The sequence below is a fragment of the Phyllostomus hastatus genome, unplaced genomic scaffold, assembly GCF_019186645.2.
Source record: "Phyllostomus hastatus isolate PE091 unplaced genomic scaffold, TTU_PhHast_1.1 phas_contig_348, whole genome shotgun sequence".
In the NCBI taxonomy this organism is placed as follows: Eukaryota; Metazoa; Chordata; class Mammalia; order Chiroptera; family Phyllostomidae; genus Phyllostomus; species Phyllostomus hastatus.
In genome coordinates this window covers 767,977-780,980 of record NW_025333860.1, presented here as the reverse complement: position 1 = coordinate 780,980, position 13,004 = coordinate 767,977, and the positions used below count along the sequence as shown (strand labels likewise).

General features: G+C 45.4%; 1 protein-coding gene across 4 annotated transcripts in view; it reads left to right on the top strand.

Annotated features, from left to right (window-relative positions):
* SLC7A8 (solute carrier family 7 member 8) overlaps window positions 1-13,004 on the top strand; it is a 46,088-nt gene that overhangs the window by 19,823 nt on the left and 13,261 nt on the right. For 2 of the 4 annotated variants that reach the window (XM_045841173.1, XM_045841172.1), the window contains one exon: window positions 11,989-12,114. In XM_045841173.1, the coding sequence (XP_045697129.1) occupies window positions 11,989-12,114 (126 nt within the window). Of the gene's footprint in view, window positions 1-5,048; window positions 5,187-11,988; window positions 12,115-13,004 lie in introns of those variants that run through there. The other 2 variants (XM_045841174.1, XM_045841175.1) reach the window with 2 other exon arrangements.

Below are 13,004 nucleotides of genomic sequence, written 5' to 3'. Positions count from 1 at the left end.
GAAAAGACTGAAGGCTAAGCATTGGTTCAGGCCAGAGAGGTGGCGGTCTAAAATAAAAACAAGATTCAGGGGTAGAATCAGCTGGCCATGTTGATTGATTGACTACTAAGAGGAAGGAATCTATTTTATCTACAGATCAAAATGAAATATTTTTCAACTAACTGTCTCTAGCTTTTGGGATGAGCAGTTACATCTTCTCTGTGTTTCTGCCCTCCATGTCCTCTCCAAAGCCCTGAGGACCACTGAACAGGTCTTTGGTTGGAAGTCTTTCTCAGGGTAGATACCCCAGGATGCTATTCAAAGTGTGCTCTAGAGTCACATAACTTAGGGGTTGAGACTCTCAAGAAGCATTATGTAAATGAGAATCACAATACTTTGCTCATTCAACAAATATTTATCAAGAGCTCAGGATGTGCTAGATATTCTTCTTGGCCCAGGAGATAGAGCCATGAACCAGAAAATCTTCATTCTCATTTGCAGCAGCAGCAGAAAATTAAACCTTTTCTCATAAATGTTTATTGAGTCCACTTGTATGCCCTCTATAGGAACTGCAGGACACGGAGGCATTCAATTATCAAATATTCAAGTGTCTGTTCTGCTCCAGGCACTGTGTGAGGCATGAGAATATTTAATACCCCTCAGTCCAATGAATGATTATGACAAGTACACAGGGAATTTTAGTTTTAAGTGATAAGTTCCCCCAAGAGGACAACATTCTGGGAGCTAGACATGACAGAAATGAGGGCCCTCTGGGGGAGCTCTAGGTAGTTCTGGATAACCACAGTGTAGACTCGAGGTAGGAAATGTAGATAGAAGAAGAGGCCTGGACATGAAGGGCCTCATGGGCTTTACTCTAAGAGCAATAGGAAGGGATTAAAGGGTTTCAAAAAGAGGACTGACATTATCATATTTATATTTTTGAAGAATCATGGCTGAAAGTGTAAAGGAGAGATTGAAGAGGGGAATAAGATCAAAGGCAAGGAGACCAATTACTGTGTGGTTACAGGAATTCAGGTTGGAGATGACAATGATGTGAATTAGAGATGGGACAGTGGAGTAGAGAGTAGATGACCCTTGAACAACACGGTTTTGAACTGCACAGCTCTACTTATACATGCATTTTTTTCACTAAATACACAGTTGGCCCTTCCTATCCCCAGATGTCACATCCATGGAATCACCCAACCTTGGACCAAAAACAGTATTTTAATTTTGTGGTTGTGAATCTGTGGATGCAGAGAACTGACTGTGTGCATTGTTCTACACCATTTTACATAAAGGACTTGAGCATCTGTGGATTTTGGTATGGAAGGTGGGGTCCTGGAACCAACCCTCTTTGGATACCCAAGGAGGACAGTAGTTAAATTTCTGGGGAGATAAAAGTAATATGCAGATTTTTAACCAAAGGAGGATGGAGGGTGGGGTTGGCACGCTTAACCCCTACATTGTTCAGGGGTCAACTGTGTTTGGCATTTACAAAGTAGAATTAGCAGGATTTGGTGATTAATGGTGAGAGAGTCAAGGATGACACATTCTTGTGGGAATACAGCTGAAACCAATCAAGGAAAACACTGGCTCATATTGTAATGTCTTCTCATTGGTGAGGTTCAGACTGGGCTGAGCTGGCCCCTCTGTCTTTGTAACCTTTTCTATTTACTCTCTAATACTTAAGATTTGTTGCTAGCACTTGAGGAAGACATTCCTGTGCTTGTGGACTCCACACCTATAATGGCAGAGTCCCATTCCTTAGTGTATTTTACCTCCTCCCTGCCCTAGGTGGTCTCTGGAGCATTCCTTGTGCCTCTAGCCCTGGGAATGAAGGTATCTTCATTGCCTTCCATCTTACATTACTGGTAGAGTAGTTTAGTCTTGAGCTCTAATAAGATGAACAACTATTGGTTTATATATCATAGTAAGCAATTATGAAGATCACAGAGAATCAAGAATGTAGGTCTTCTTCCTTAGAAGTCCATTGGTGTTGGACAATTTTGTCCATTAGTTGACACCCAGTCTATTCTTAGCTCAGGATTTAACCTCTGGCTACCTGAGAAGTTGGGGTCTTCTTTGTAGTTTCATTATGCTTTAATTCTTAGACAGATCATTTCCTCTTTCTTGGCTTCTCGGAGTGTCTCTTCTGGTCTCCACCTTTTACTCCCAGACTAGAACTCTGCTGTTCAAAAGGTGCACATAGCCCAAGTCCTGGAACTAGGGAATCAGAAGCTTGGGAAGATAATGAGACTGAGGTTTCCTGAAAATGCATTTTCCTGGAGTTCAGCTTCCACTAGTATGGAAACAACTTGCTGACTTTCTCATACCAGCTAGAAGCTGAAATTCTCCACTAGCTTTGTGTTGTTGATTCTCGAGGATCACTTTCTTTTTTTTTTCCCCCAGTGGAGCCAGCACCCGTGGTTTATGAAATCACCCATTAATTGTGTCTGGTAAACTTTTAAGGGTTAATGTGACACACCAAATCTATATCACATACCAAGGAACGTGAGAGCAGTCAGAAGATTCATGGGAGTGAAGCCTAGTGGTACTGGAAGCGTTGGGAGAGAGAAGAGAGAGCAAGATTTGTTTCGAGAGTTTAGCTGGTTTGAGCACTAGCTGTCCTTGGAACTGGGTTATAACTGACGTCAACATAAGAATGTCAAAACGAGTTAAACAGAGGATGCACCTGGAAGCAAGATCTCAAAAGACTGAGATAAATGCTTCTGAGAATAAGTTTGCCATTTCTTTTACGCATTTGAGACTAAGGAGGGAATGTAAGGAAGATTACTTGAAGGTAAGAGAAAGCAAGGTGGGGATTGGATTACAGGAGAATTGTGGTTATGTGGTCATGCTTTAGAAGGAAGAGTCTAAAAGGATGATCAGGTATTCAAAAAAAGGGTCTGAAATGGGGCATTTCAAAAGTGTGTTAACTTAGATGCACAGAAACAAAGGCTCGCTAAGGCAAAAATAAGCATTTTTAAAAATATTTTATTTATTTATTTTTAGAAAGGGAAGGGAGAGAGAGAGAGAGAGAGAGAGAGGGAGGGAGGGAGGGAGAGAGGGAGGGAGAGAGAGAGAGAAACATCAGTGTGCGGTTGTTGGGGGTTATGGCCTGCAACCCAGGCATGTACCCCTGGCTGGGAATCGAACCTGCAACACTTTGGTTCGCAGCCCACGCTCAATCCACTGAGCTACGCCAGCCAGGGCTTAAAAACAAGCCTTTTACTAAAGAAGTTATAGACCTGGGGCATGATTACCTACCATGACCTGCCCAATTAGGAATTTATGATCAGATCACTATGTGAGGTAACTTTCCCATTATCCAACCCCCCCCCCCTTTTTTAAAGATTTTGTTTATTTTTAGAGAGAGGGGAAGGGAGGGAGAAAGGGGAGAATTGATGTTTGGTTGCCTCTTCCACGTGCCCAGACTGGGGACAGAACCTGCAACCCACGCATGTGCCCTGACTGGGAATCGAACCAGAGACCTTTTGCTTCTTGGGGATAAAGCTCAACCAACTGAGCCACACCAGTCAGGGCTCCCCAGAATCCCTGTTTTTGCCCACACTGACCAGTCTTGGGAATTTTGCAGCCTGAGTCCAGGTTTATAGACCAGGTTTGTAGACCAGTTTACATTAAGGGACTCAAGCATCCTCAGATTTAGGTGGATGCTAACAGAACCCACAAGCCTTCCAGTTCAAGAATCAACCAGACCTCCTTTCCCCCAAAGCTGAGGATGATAGAGAGTCAGGTTAGCCCTCCCAGGCTCAGTACAGACCCCTCAGAACCCATCCCATCCCCCTTACTCTGAGTCTGGGAGGCATTAGCCCTGAGTACTGGGGTGTGAAATAACAGGAATTCTCCAGGCCAAGGCTGGAACCCTAATGAATAGGATTAAAACAGGGCTTCCCAAGGTGGCATGGTGCACTATGTCTGTCTCCTCTGGTTTTCAGGTGTCCCATTTTCCTCTTCTCCCCCACTTCAGCTCAGGAGCTGTGCTTAGCTATTGCTGAAGAGAGAACTTCTCAGCTCTCAGAAAATGCTGAGTTGGGTGTTCAGGCTTCTTGGCTGAACTAAGTACTGGATGGTGATTCAGCAGAAACTCCAGGTCAGCAACTGGCACTTGCTATTGGAGGGATCAGGATAAAAAGGAAGGGGAAGAGAGAGCCGGAAAGGGAAGGGGAAGGGGAAGGGGAAGGGGTGGGAGCTTAGCCAAAAGTTCCAGGAAAAGCCGTGTGATTCAGGACCTCCAGAAGCTCCACAGGGTCTCTGCACTCCTCCTCCTCTGCTTGCTTGTCACTGGGGGAGAGAGGCCCTTCCAGAAGGCTCAGCACACCTCCTCTTCTTAGAGGGGCCTCTGAGACTTCTCAAACGGTGTCAGTGCTTCAACACAAAAAGGGCTGAAGGAGAAGGGCAAAATGTTACTGTGGTGCGGTAGGCAGGATCTATCCAAGGCCTGTTGTGGACCTCACAGATGCTGGGATCAAAGCTTAGTGTATCAGGAAGGGCTACTTTGATTTTTTTGGTTGCTGTTGCTTTGTTTAGATATTTTTGTGTTTCACCAGTCAAGTTATTTAAACGTACAATAATACCAACCTTCGTTTTTTGGCAGGCAGGGACTTGAGACTTTATAAGGCAGGTCCTCACCCCATATGAAAAATGTCTTGGCCCAGGAATCCAGGGAAGGATTCAAGGAAGCTGGTTCTGTGTTCACAATCCTACCCCAGTTGTTCCCCAGCCTCTCTGAGGAGGAAAGAGCTGGGGCTGGCCTGCATGGGCGGGACTGGAACCTCATCAGAGCCTTGGGTTGAGTGCGTTAGAATTTAAACAGGGTTCTGTGTTTTCTTTGCCTATCAGTGCCTTTTGGCAGCCAGTACTGGTTACCTCCTATGTCCAAAAACGGTTAGGCAGGTCAACCCGGAATAGCCTTTCCACAATTGGAAACACGTGCCCAGTTCCTTCCAAGAGCAAGGGAGGCAGCCAAGGAGCCCTGTCCAGCCGTGCAGCCTATCACAGAGCAGAGTGTCGCCACACCCCTTCACCCTGCAGGCTGGGTGCTCACCAGCTGCTCCAGCGTGGTCACTGGAAGGCTGGTCTGACCGGCATCACCTCGCCCCTTTTGCTCTGGGTCCAGAGGGAGGGAGCCGGGGAAGCTGGCCAGAGCGTGGCGGAAGGCAGAGAAGTGCACACCGCAGCAAAAGGTGAGACAGAAACCTATACACTGTCAGGCACAAGACCAGGTGAAATACACCACTGCTTGGGAGGGCTGAGGAGCTCCATCCCAGAAAGGTGCTTATTTGGAAGTTCTGGAAAGGAACAGGCTGCTGTGATTTCTACAAAGTAGTATCACTAGCTTCCCTTTTCAGCAGTTGCCTGCTTACTATATTCCATCTTCTTTTTTCTATCCTGGCCTCTTCTCACTCTATTTTGCTGCCCAAGCTCACTCGCTAGTGGTTTGTGCTCTCTCTGTCTCCCACCCCATCCCTTCTCTGTCTCCTCCTCTCCCCTTCCCCTCTCTTCCCCCTCCTTCTTCCTTGCTATTGTTTCTCATACTCACTCTTCTCTCTTCACCATCTGTCTTCACCCTTCCTACTGCCTGCTTTCTGAAAAGACAAGGAGAGGCTTGGTTTTGAAAATTATAAAGGAAAACAAGGCTTTCCAGGTTCCCTCCAGCCCACTCCTGAGAAAGGGGCAAGTCAGCAAGACGAAAATCCAGATGGAGTTCCCGGAGTTCCAGGGAACGTGTGATGGTGACATTGACAAGGGCCCAGGGGAGAGGACACAAGGCAGAGAGACAAGTCTGCCTGTGGAAAATGATTTTCAAAGCCTTGGGGGTGATGGACACGACTCTGTTGGTTTCTGAGGAGTAGCCACCTTAGTCTTCCTCTTTTTGCCACAGTGGCATCTTACATCCTGCTGCCCAGAAAGCCACCTGGCCAGTATCTTCAGGTAATAGACTCAGAGGCTCGAATGGCACTGATAGCAGTGACCACAGGTACCACTGACAGGAGGAGGGTGTGGAAGAGTTGGGATGCTACCATGTGGTGTGGAAATCTGCCAACTAGATCAGCACAATGGTTACCTCACTTTCACTGCCCACTTATAGAGATCCCCACCACTTCTCTCTGCTTGGTGTTTTTTGGACAGTAGTTCCTTTGGGTCCTGGTGTGTGCTGCCTGGTTGCTCTTTAAAAGCTTTTCTCTTTAAAGCTATGTATGCACCTTGCTCTGTGGTCTTTCTATAGGGGGTCTGGCCCTGTGTTAGTTTCCTACTGCTGCTGGAAAGACTTACCACAAACTTAGTGGCTTAAAACTACAGATTTATTCTCACAGTCTTGAAGGTCAGAAGTCCTAAACTCAAGATGTCGGCAAAGCTGTGTTCCTTCCTCAGGCTCTGGGGAGAATTGTCTCCTTGCCTTTTCCAGCTCCTAGAAGCCCCTACATTCTTTGGCTCACGGATCCTTTTTCCATCTTCAGAACCAGCAGGGTGGCATCTTCGAATCTTTCTTTCTCCCTCTTAGATCTCTCTTTTGATCATCGTTATCTCCTTTTCTGACTCTGACCTTCCTGCCTCCTTTGTAAAGGACTCTTATGATTACATTGTGTCCATTCAGATAATCCAAAATAACATCCCCATTTGAAGATCCTTAATTTAGTCACATTTGCAGAATTTCTTACATCATGAGAGGTAACATACTCACAAGATTAAGATGTTGACATTTGGGGATGCCATTCTTCTGCCCATCCCCATGAGTGCTGGCGCTATTGTCAGAGGAAAGCAGTAAAGGAAAGGCTTCTGTGACTCCCCAGGGATCAGAGTCTGAGGATCAGAGCTGAGATGGGGCTAGGGCTGCCCTCTCTGCAGGAAGCAGGAGCTGGCTCACCCCCTCCACAGCAGACACCTTCCAGGATCCGCTTTGTCATCTGTCTGAGGAAAACTCTGCATTTCTCTGCCAGTCCTGAAGCTTTCCCACCAGTGGCAGGAAGCACTGAGCCCGCCTGTCCCACTTGGCAGTTGAGAGGCCCTGGGCTCCAGGCAGGGCATAGGATGACTAGGGCTACTCTTGTCTGCCACATTTTTTGTACCCTTCCCATCACCTTGACATTAGGCTTTGCAAACAGGGCAGATTAAGTAACTAACCCTTGACTTCAGCATCTTCTTGGGGGTTTTTGCACCTTTTTTTTCAAAGCAAGGAAATAAAGGAGATAAGGCCCAAGAAATATAGATAAGCCTGAGCTTCCATGGGGTCTCTTAGAGAAGCAACAACTACCCCCACAGCCAGATTACAATGGACAAGAACCAGAATTGTATGCCTTATTATTTTGTCCAGCTAGGCCAAAATTATAAAATTCTCCCTGTTGCTAGGACCTCCCCATCCTATAGAAAAGACGCCTGCTGGCTTCCATGAAGAGCTCTACCATCACCACATTGTTTTGTGATCATCTTTTAGCTCGCCCATCTCCCCTGTTAGGATGTCAACTTCCTAAAGGTGGGGACTTGAGTCTTATTTATAACTCCCCTACTTACTAGAGTGCCCAGCATGTGTAGGAACTTTGTAGATGACAACTGCATATATGTATGTATGTATGTATGTATAGATAGATAACCCTCACATTGTAAGCTTCAGTGGCTACTGGTCCCCATCTACCTGCAGCTTCCTTGACAGCACTGTATCTCAGGCATACAAAATTCAGGGAAGAGAGAGGGAACATAGCCGTCAGCAACAGAAAGGGGTGCAGGATAGCAGCCGGGCAGAGGCAGGATGCCTGAGCAGGGCAGAGTCTTGGCAAGCATCTGGCAAGTTTTGCCTTCACTCACTGACCTTTCCTTCTGGACGGAGGCTCAGGTTTCAGCCTGCTGTGAGGGAAGCTGTCCTGTGGTACAGGATAGGTACTTTCAGTCTCCTGAAAGTACCTTCTTTTTTTCTTCAGTCACATGCTGTAATCTCGCCTAACTGCCGGTAAAAGGTCACACAAGGCCTGCAGCCATTGTTCCAAGGAGATTAGTATCAGGCAGCCTGTCTCCTCACCTCATTCTCAGAAAGATCCCTGTAAAGGGGAAAGGTTAAATATTAGTCAAGGACTGGGTTCTTGTGAAGTTTTGGAGGTAAACTCAGGAAAGACAGAAGATACATACCTCAAGTTTATTTGACAAATATCCCTTCACACATCTCTGATCCCTACAGGATACTACAGAACTGACTTTTTGAAAGTCTTTCTGGCTGCCTCAACAAAGAGATGATTTGGTGTTTTCTGTCCTAGCTCACAGGGAAGTGGCCACATTCCCCTTGCCCCTTGGTTTTCCTGCTCTGTCCTCATTTGCTTCCAAGCACTTTTTTGCCACATCCCTGCCCTCCCCCTCTTCCCCTTGATGGAAGATAATTTTCTTCTCTGCTCCCTGTTCTATAATCCTTACCTATCCCTGAACCACATGGGTTTTGTGTTCTGATCTTCCTTCCTTTCCTAAGTCAGTCTCCTTTATCTTTTAGTCGTCATTGCTTGTGTCTGCTGAACTCCTGGGACCCAGGAGCCCAGCCTCACCCCTAGCATGCTTCAGAGCCCTGGGGAGAAGCCCAATTGTTTAGAGTGATTTGGGTTGGGTTGTCACCAGGCGTGTGATCCTGAGATCCTTACTGAATTGAGTGAAATAAACCAAATGTGTATTTATCAGGATATCTCAGTCCATCTGGAACATTCTATTATTTACAAAATGTTCTCCCTGTTCAGGCACTTAAAATCCTCCCTTTAACAACATGTTATCATTCTCCCCTTATGACACCATCTTGGCTAACCGCCTCTCCACAAGGAGTCAAGAGCTTCTACTCTTGAAGTCACTCTTCCTCTTGCTCTTTTGGCTCTGTGACACCAATTGAGGATTATGTCTTCTTTTGATGAGTTTCCTGGAGAGCAGAGGAATTGGTGTGCATTGTGAAATATGTAGACTGAGGTGAGATTGGAAGGCTAATGAATTGGGGCATCTTCTTTATTCAAGTATCAAATATTTGCTGAGCACCTACTATTTGAAGGCACCAGTGATATGCCTTGGGATTAAAGACATGAAAAAGTCACAGTCCCTGCCCTCCTGCTCTACAAGAAGACAGAGAAAAAGAATCAGATCATTATAATACCAAGAAATAAGTGCCAAAATTAGATATAAACAAAGTGGTCTGATAGGAGACAGGGGGGACATACTTTGTTCCTTGTCTGGGAAAGGCAGCTGATATATCTTGCCTGGCAGGCACATTGTCAGGAATAAGTAGAATAATAACAACTCATGGAACAGGTGATATTTGAGCTGGATCTTGAAAGATGAGAAGGAGTTGCCAGGCGGAGACACCATAGGGAGGAAGGTTACAGAAGAAGAATAATGTCAGGTCCTTACCCTGCCAAAATGTTCTCAGAATCTAGTAAGGTTTGAAAATATTTGGAAAGTAAATGCACAGTTTCAGGGCAAGCTATTGATAGAACTTGATCAGCTGTTTAAGTGAAATCAGAGGCCTGGTTAGGGGAGAGAAAGAGTCTTATGCTTTTACACATATGACTTATAACCTTGGAGAACGAGGGGGCATCTTGGTCACTGTTTCAAGGGAAGGGGAAGCAAGAGAATTTTAACTTTTTCCCTTTGTTCTCAAGCACTCCATAACCACTGGGAAGTTGAGGCTCCTGTTCCTGTATCACAGGGCTCCCATGGGTTACTTAGGGAGTGTGATTGTAAAACAGAGGGTGCCTCCATCCTAATGCTTAGCCTCTGAGCTCTCCTCCAGGCCTGGAGGTCCCACATTGTTGGGATCTCTGTGAGAGTCCATGACTCCTGGGAAAGGAAACAGATCAAAAGCCTCCCATGCCACCCTAGAAGATATAGGGATGGTGGAAATAAACACAGGAAAACATGTTCAACATCACTAGTCACTAGGGAAATGCAAATCAAAACTACATTGAAATGCCACTTCACATGTATTAGAATAACCAGACTTTTAAAGCTGACAGTAGTATATGCTGACAAAGATACAGAGCAATGGGAACTTGCACACATTGCTGGGAATGCAAAATGATACAGCCACTTTAGAAAACAGTTTGGTGATTTCCTACAAAGTTTAGTATACAAGGTCTGACTGGGAAAAGTCCAGCCATTGTGAACATAATGAGAACAGTTTGCACGACATGTAAGCTGGCAGACAAGGAGTGTGCATGTGTGAACAATGATGACTTCACTGTACTAGTCAGTGGGGGCGTTAGATGCCATTGAGTGAGCATGTGTACTGTGTCGCTGTCACATTCAAAATGACTGAGCAAGTAGAGCCATGAATCTGCATCAGATTTCACATTAAGCTTGAACATTCCTCTGCGGAAACTATTTGGATGATTCAGAAGACCACAGCTATGAGCAACTGGTGATTGGCAGTTTCATCATGACAACACACCCACACATGCGTCACATCTTGTGCAGAGTTTTTTGACAAAAACATCAAATCACACAGATGACTCAGCGCCCCCTACAGCCCAGATTTTGCACCCTGTGATTTCTGGGTTTTGCCAAAACTAAAATCACCTTTGAAAGGGAAGAGATTTCAGACCATTGATGAGATTCAGGAAAATACAATGGGGCATCTGATGGTAATTGGAAGAACTGTGTGAGGTCCCAAGGTGCCTACTTCGAAGGGGACTTAGGCATCATTGTCCTATGTACAATGTTTCTTGTGTCTTGTGTCTTCTTCAATAAATCTCTCTATTTTTTCTTTGTTTTAAGATTTTATTTACTCACTTTTAGAGAGAGGAAGGGAGGGAGAAAGAGAGGGAGAGAAGCATCAATGTGCAAGAGATACATCAATCAGTTGCCTCTCGCACATAGCCAACTGGGGACCTGGCTCACAACCCAAGTATGTGCCCTGATTGGGAATCAAACCAGTGACCTTTTGGTTTGCAGGCTGGCACCCAATCCACTGAGCCACACCAACCAGGGCTCTGTTTCTCATATTACATGGCTGGATACCTTCTGGACAGATCTCGTACATTTACCATAGAACCCAGATCCCACTCTTGGGTATTTACTCAAGAGAAATGCAGACCACATTCAAAGACCTCTAGTCTACTTAAATACTTCTGTGCAAGTGTTATAGCTGATTTATTTGTAATACCCCAAAATCGGGAGCAACCCAAATGTCCATCAGCTGTCAAATGGAAAATCAACCTGATATATTAATATAACAGAATTCTACTTGACAATAAAAAGGAATGAATTACATATATATATAAAATCATACCATGATCAGATATTATATATATAAAAGATCTCAAAAGCATCACATTAGGTGAAAGGAGCCAGGCTCAAAAGGCTACATACTATGTTCCAATTATGTGCCATTCTGGAAATAGCAAAACTATAGGGACAAAAAGTGGTTCCCGGCAGAGGAAGAGGACTGATGTCAAAGAAACACAACACATGAGAGAACTTTTTGGAGTATTGGAAATGTTCCATATGGAAAGTGTGGTAGTGATTAGACAACTGAACACATTTGTCAAATCATACACTTAGAAAAATGAATTTTATTCTCTGTGTATTATACCTTGGTAAACATAAGTAGCAAAGACTCTCCTGAACCTCTGTAGCCCCCAAAACCAGGCTCAAGAATATGACAACCAGGATTCCACCAGCTGCTCAGGGCACCCCTTGAATATACAATGACTTAAAAACAGAGTTCACACTGCTGCCCTGATCAACTGTTGCTTTTCCCCCCAAAGCTAGTGCCCACACTTCCATACCTACTCCTGGCTTCTAGCCCCGGGCACGGCACGTTCTGACCACAGATTTGTGACACATAATCCCCATTCATGACCCATTAACCTAGCCCAAGTTTCCACACACTGGGGCTGAGCTTGCAGGATATTTGGCTGGTCTGCTACAATTCCATCATCGGGATCAAGGAGCCTTTCTGCTTCTGTGCAGAGGGCATCCTGCAGCCTCTTTATGGCCCCTGAGGGTGTATTTGGGGGTCTTTCCTTTCAGTGCTCCTCACATGGGTCAACTGCTCCAGTGTGCGGTGGGCCACCCGGGTTCAAGACATTTTCACAGCTGGGAAGCTCCTGGCCCTGGCCCTGATTATCATCATGGGGGTTGTACAGATCTGCAAAGGTGAGTGTCATTGAAACAATGGGACCCTGTCAAATGTCCCATCCCTTGCATGTACACACCCCCTCATACTGTCTTTGGGTGTGTGCACACCCTGAGATTTCCCAATTCTGGCCTTAAATGACTTCTGTTCTTCACTTGTTTGACAAAGGGGAAGAGAAACCATTTTCCACAGGAAATAGGACAGGCCTTGCTTGTTAGCAGATTCAGCCTTCCCATGCTGACCTCATGGCTCTGAAGACCCCAGATCTCTGGATTCCTATTGCCTTCTTGCCCCAACCCCATGGAAGCTCCCTGCACCTTATATTGTACCTCATCCATACTTAAAATGGGGGGTGGAGGAGGAGATTTTATGTTTTTAAATTACAATCTACAAGAGAGAGCTCTACATTTCTTGGGCCCCTGCCCGAATACCCCACCAGATTTGGTCCTTTCCAAGCCCAAGTCTGTATTTGGTTTCCCTGGGACCCATGCCACCACAAGGCTCTGCCCAGTGTCACTGCCTCCTAGAGAAAGTCAGCTGACAAGCAGGAGACCTCCCACCTGCCCACAAGCCCAGAAGGCAGTGTGGGGTGCCTGCATTTTTACTCCAGGAAACATAATTAAAAGTCTGCTATATAAAATGTCCATGATTAATTTAATCAGATGGATTAAGTTCTTTAGCAGGTTTTATTGTTTTCAGGAATTTAGACATAAGGAAATCACTGTGCTGTGTTTTCAAAAATAGAGTCTCTCATAATCTGGCCCCAGTGCTTTCTCCTGATCACTCTAATCTCCTTACTCGCTGGCCCTATGCTGGGTTACAGATGAATAAGTAAAGTATGAGCGGTTCCACTGTGTCTCATTGCAACCTCAGTCAGCAGCCTTTCTTGAGAGACCTCTGTGTGCAGGAT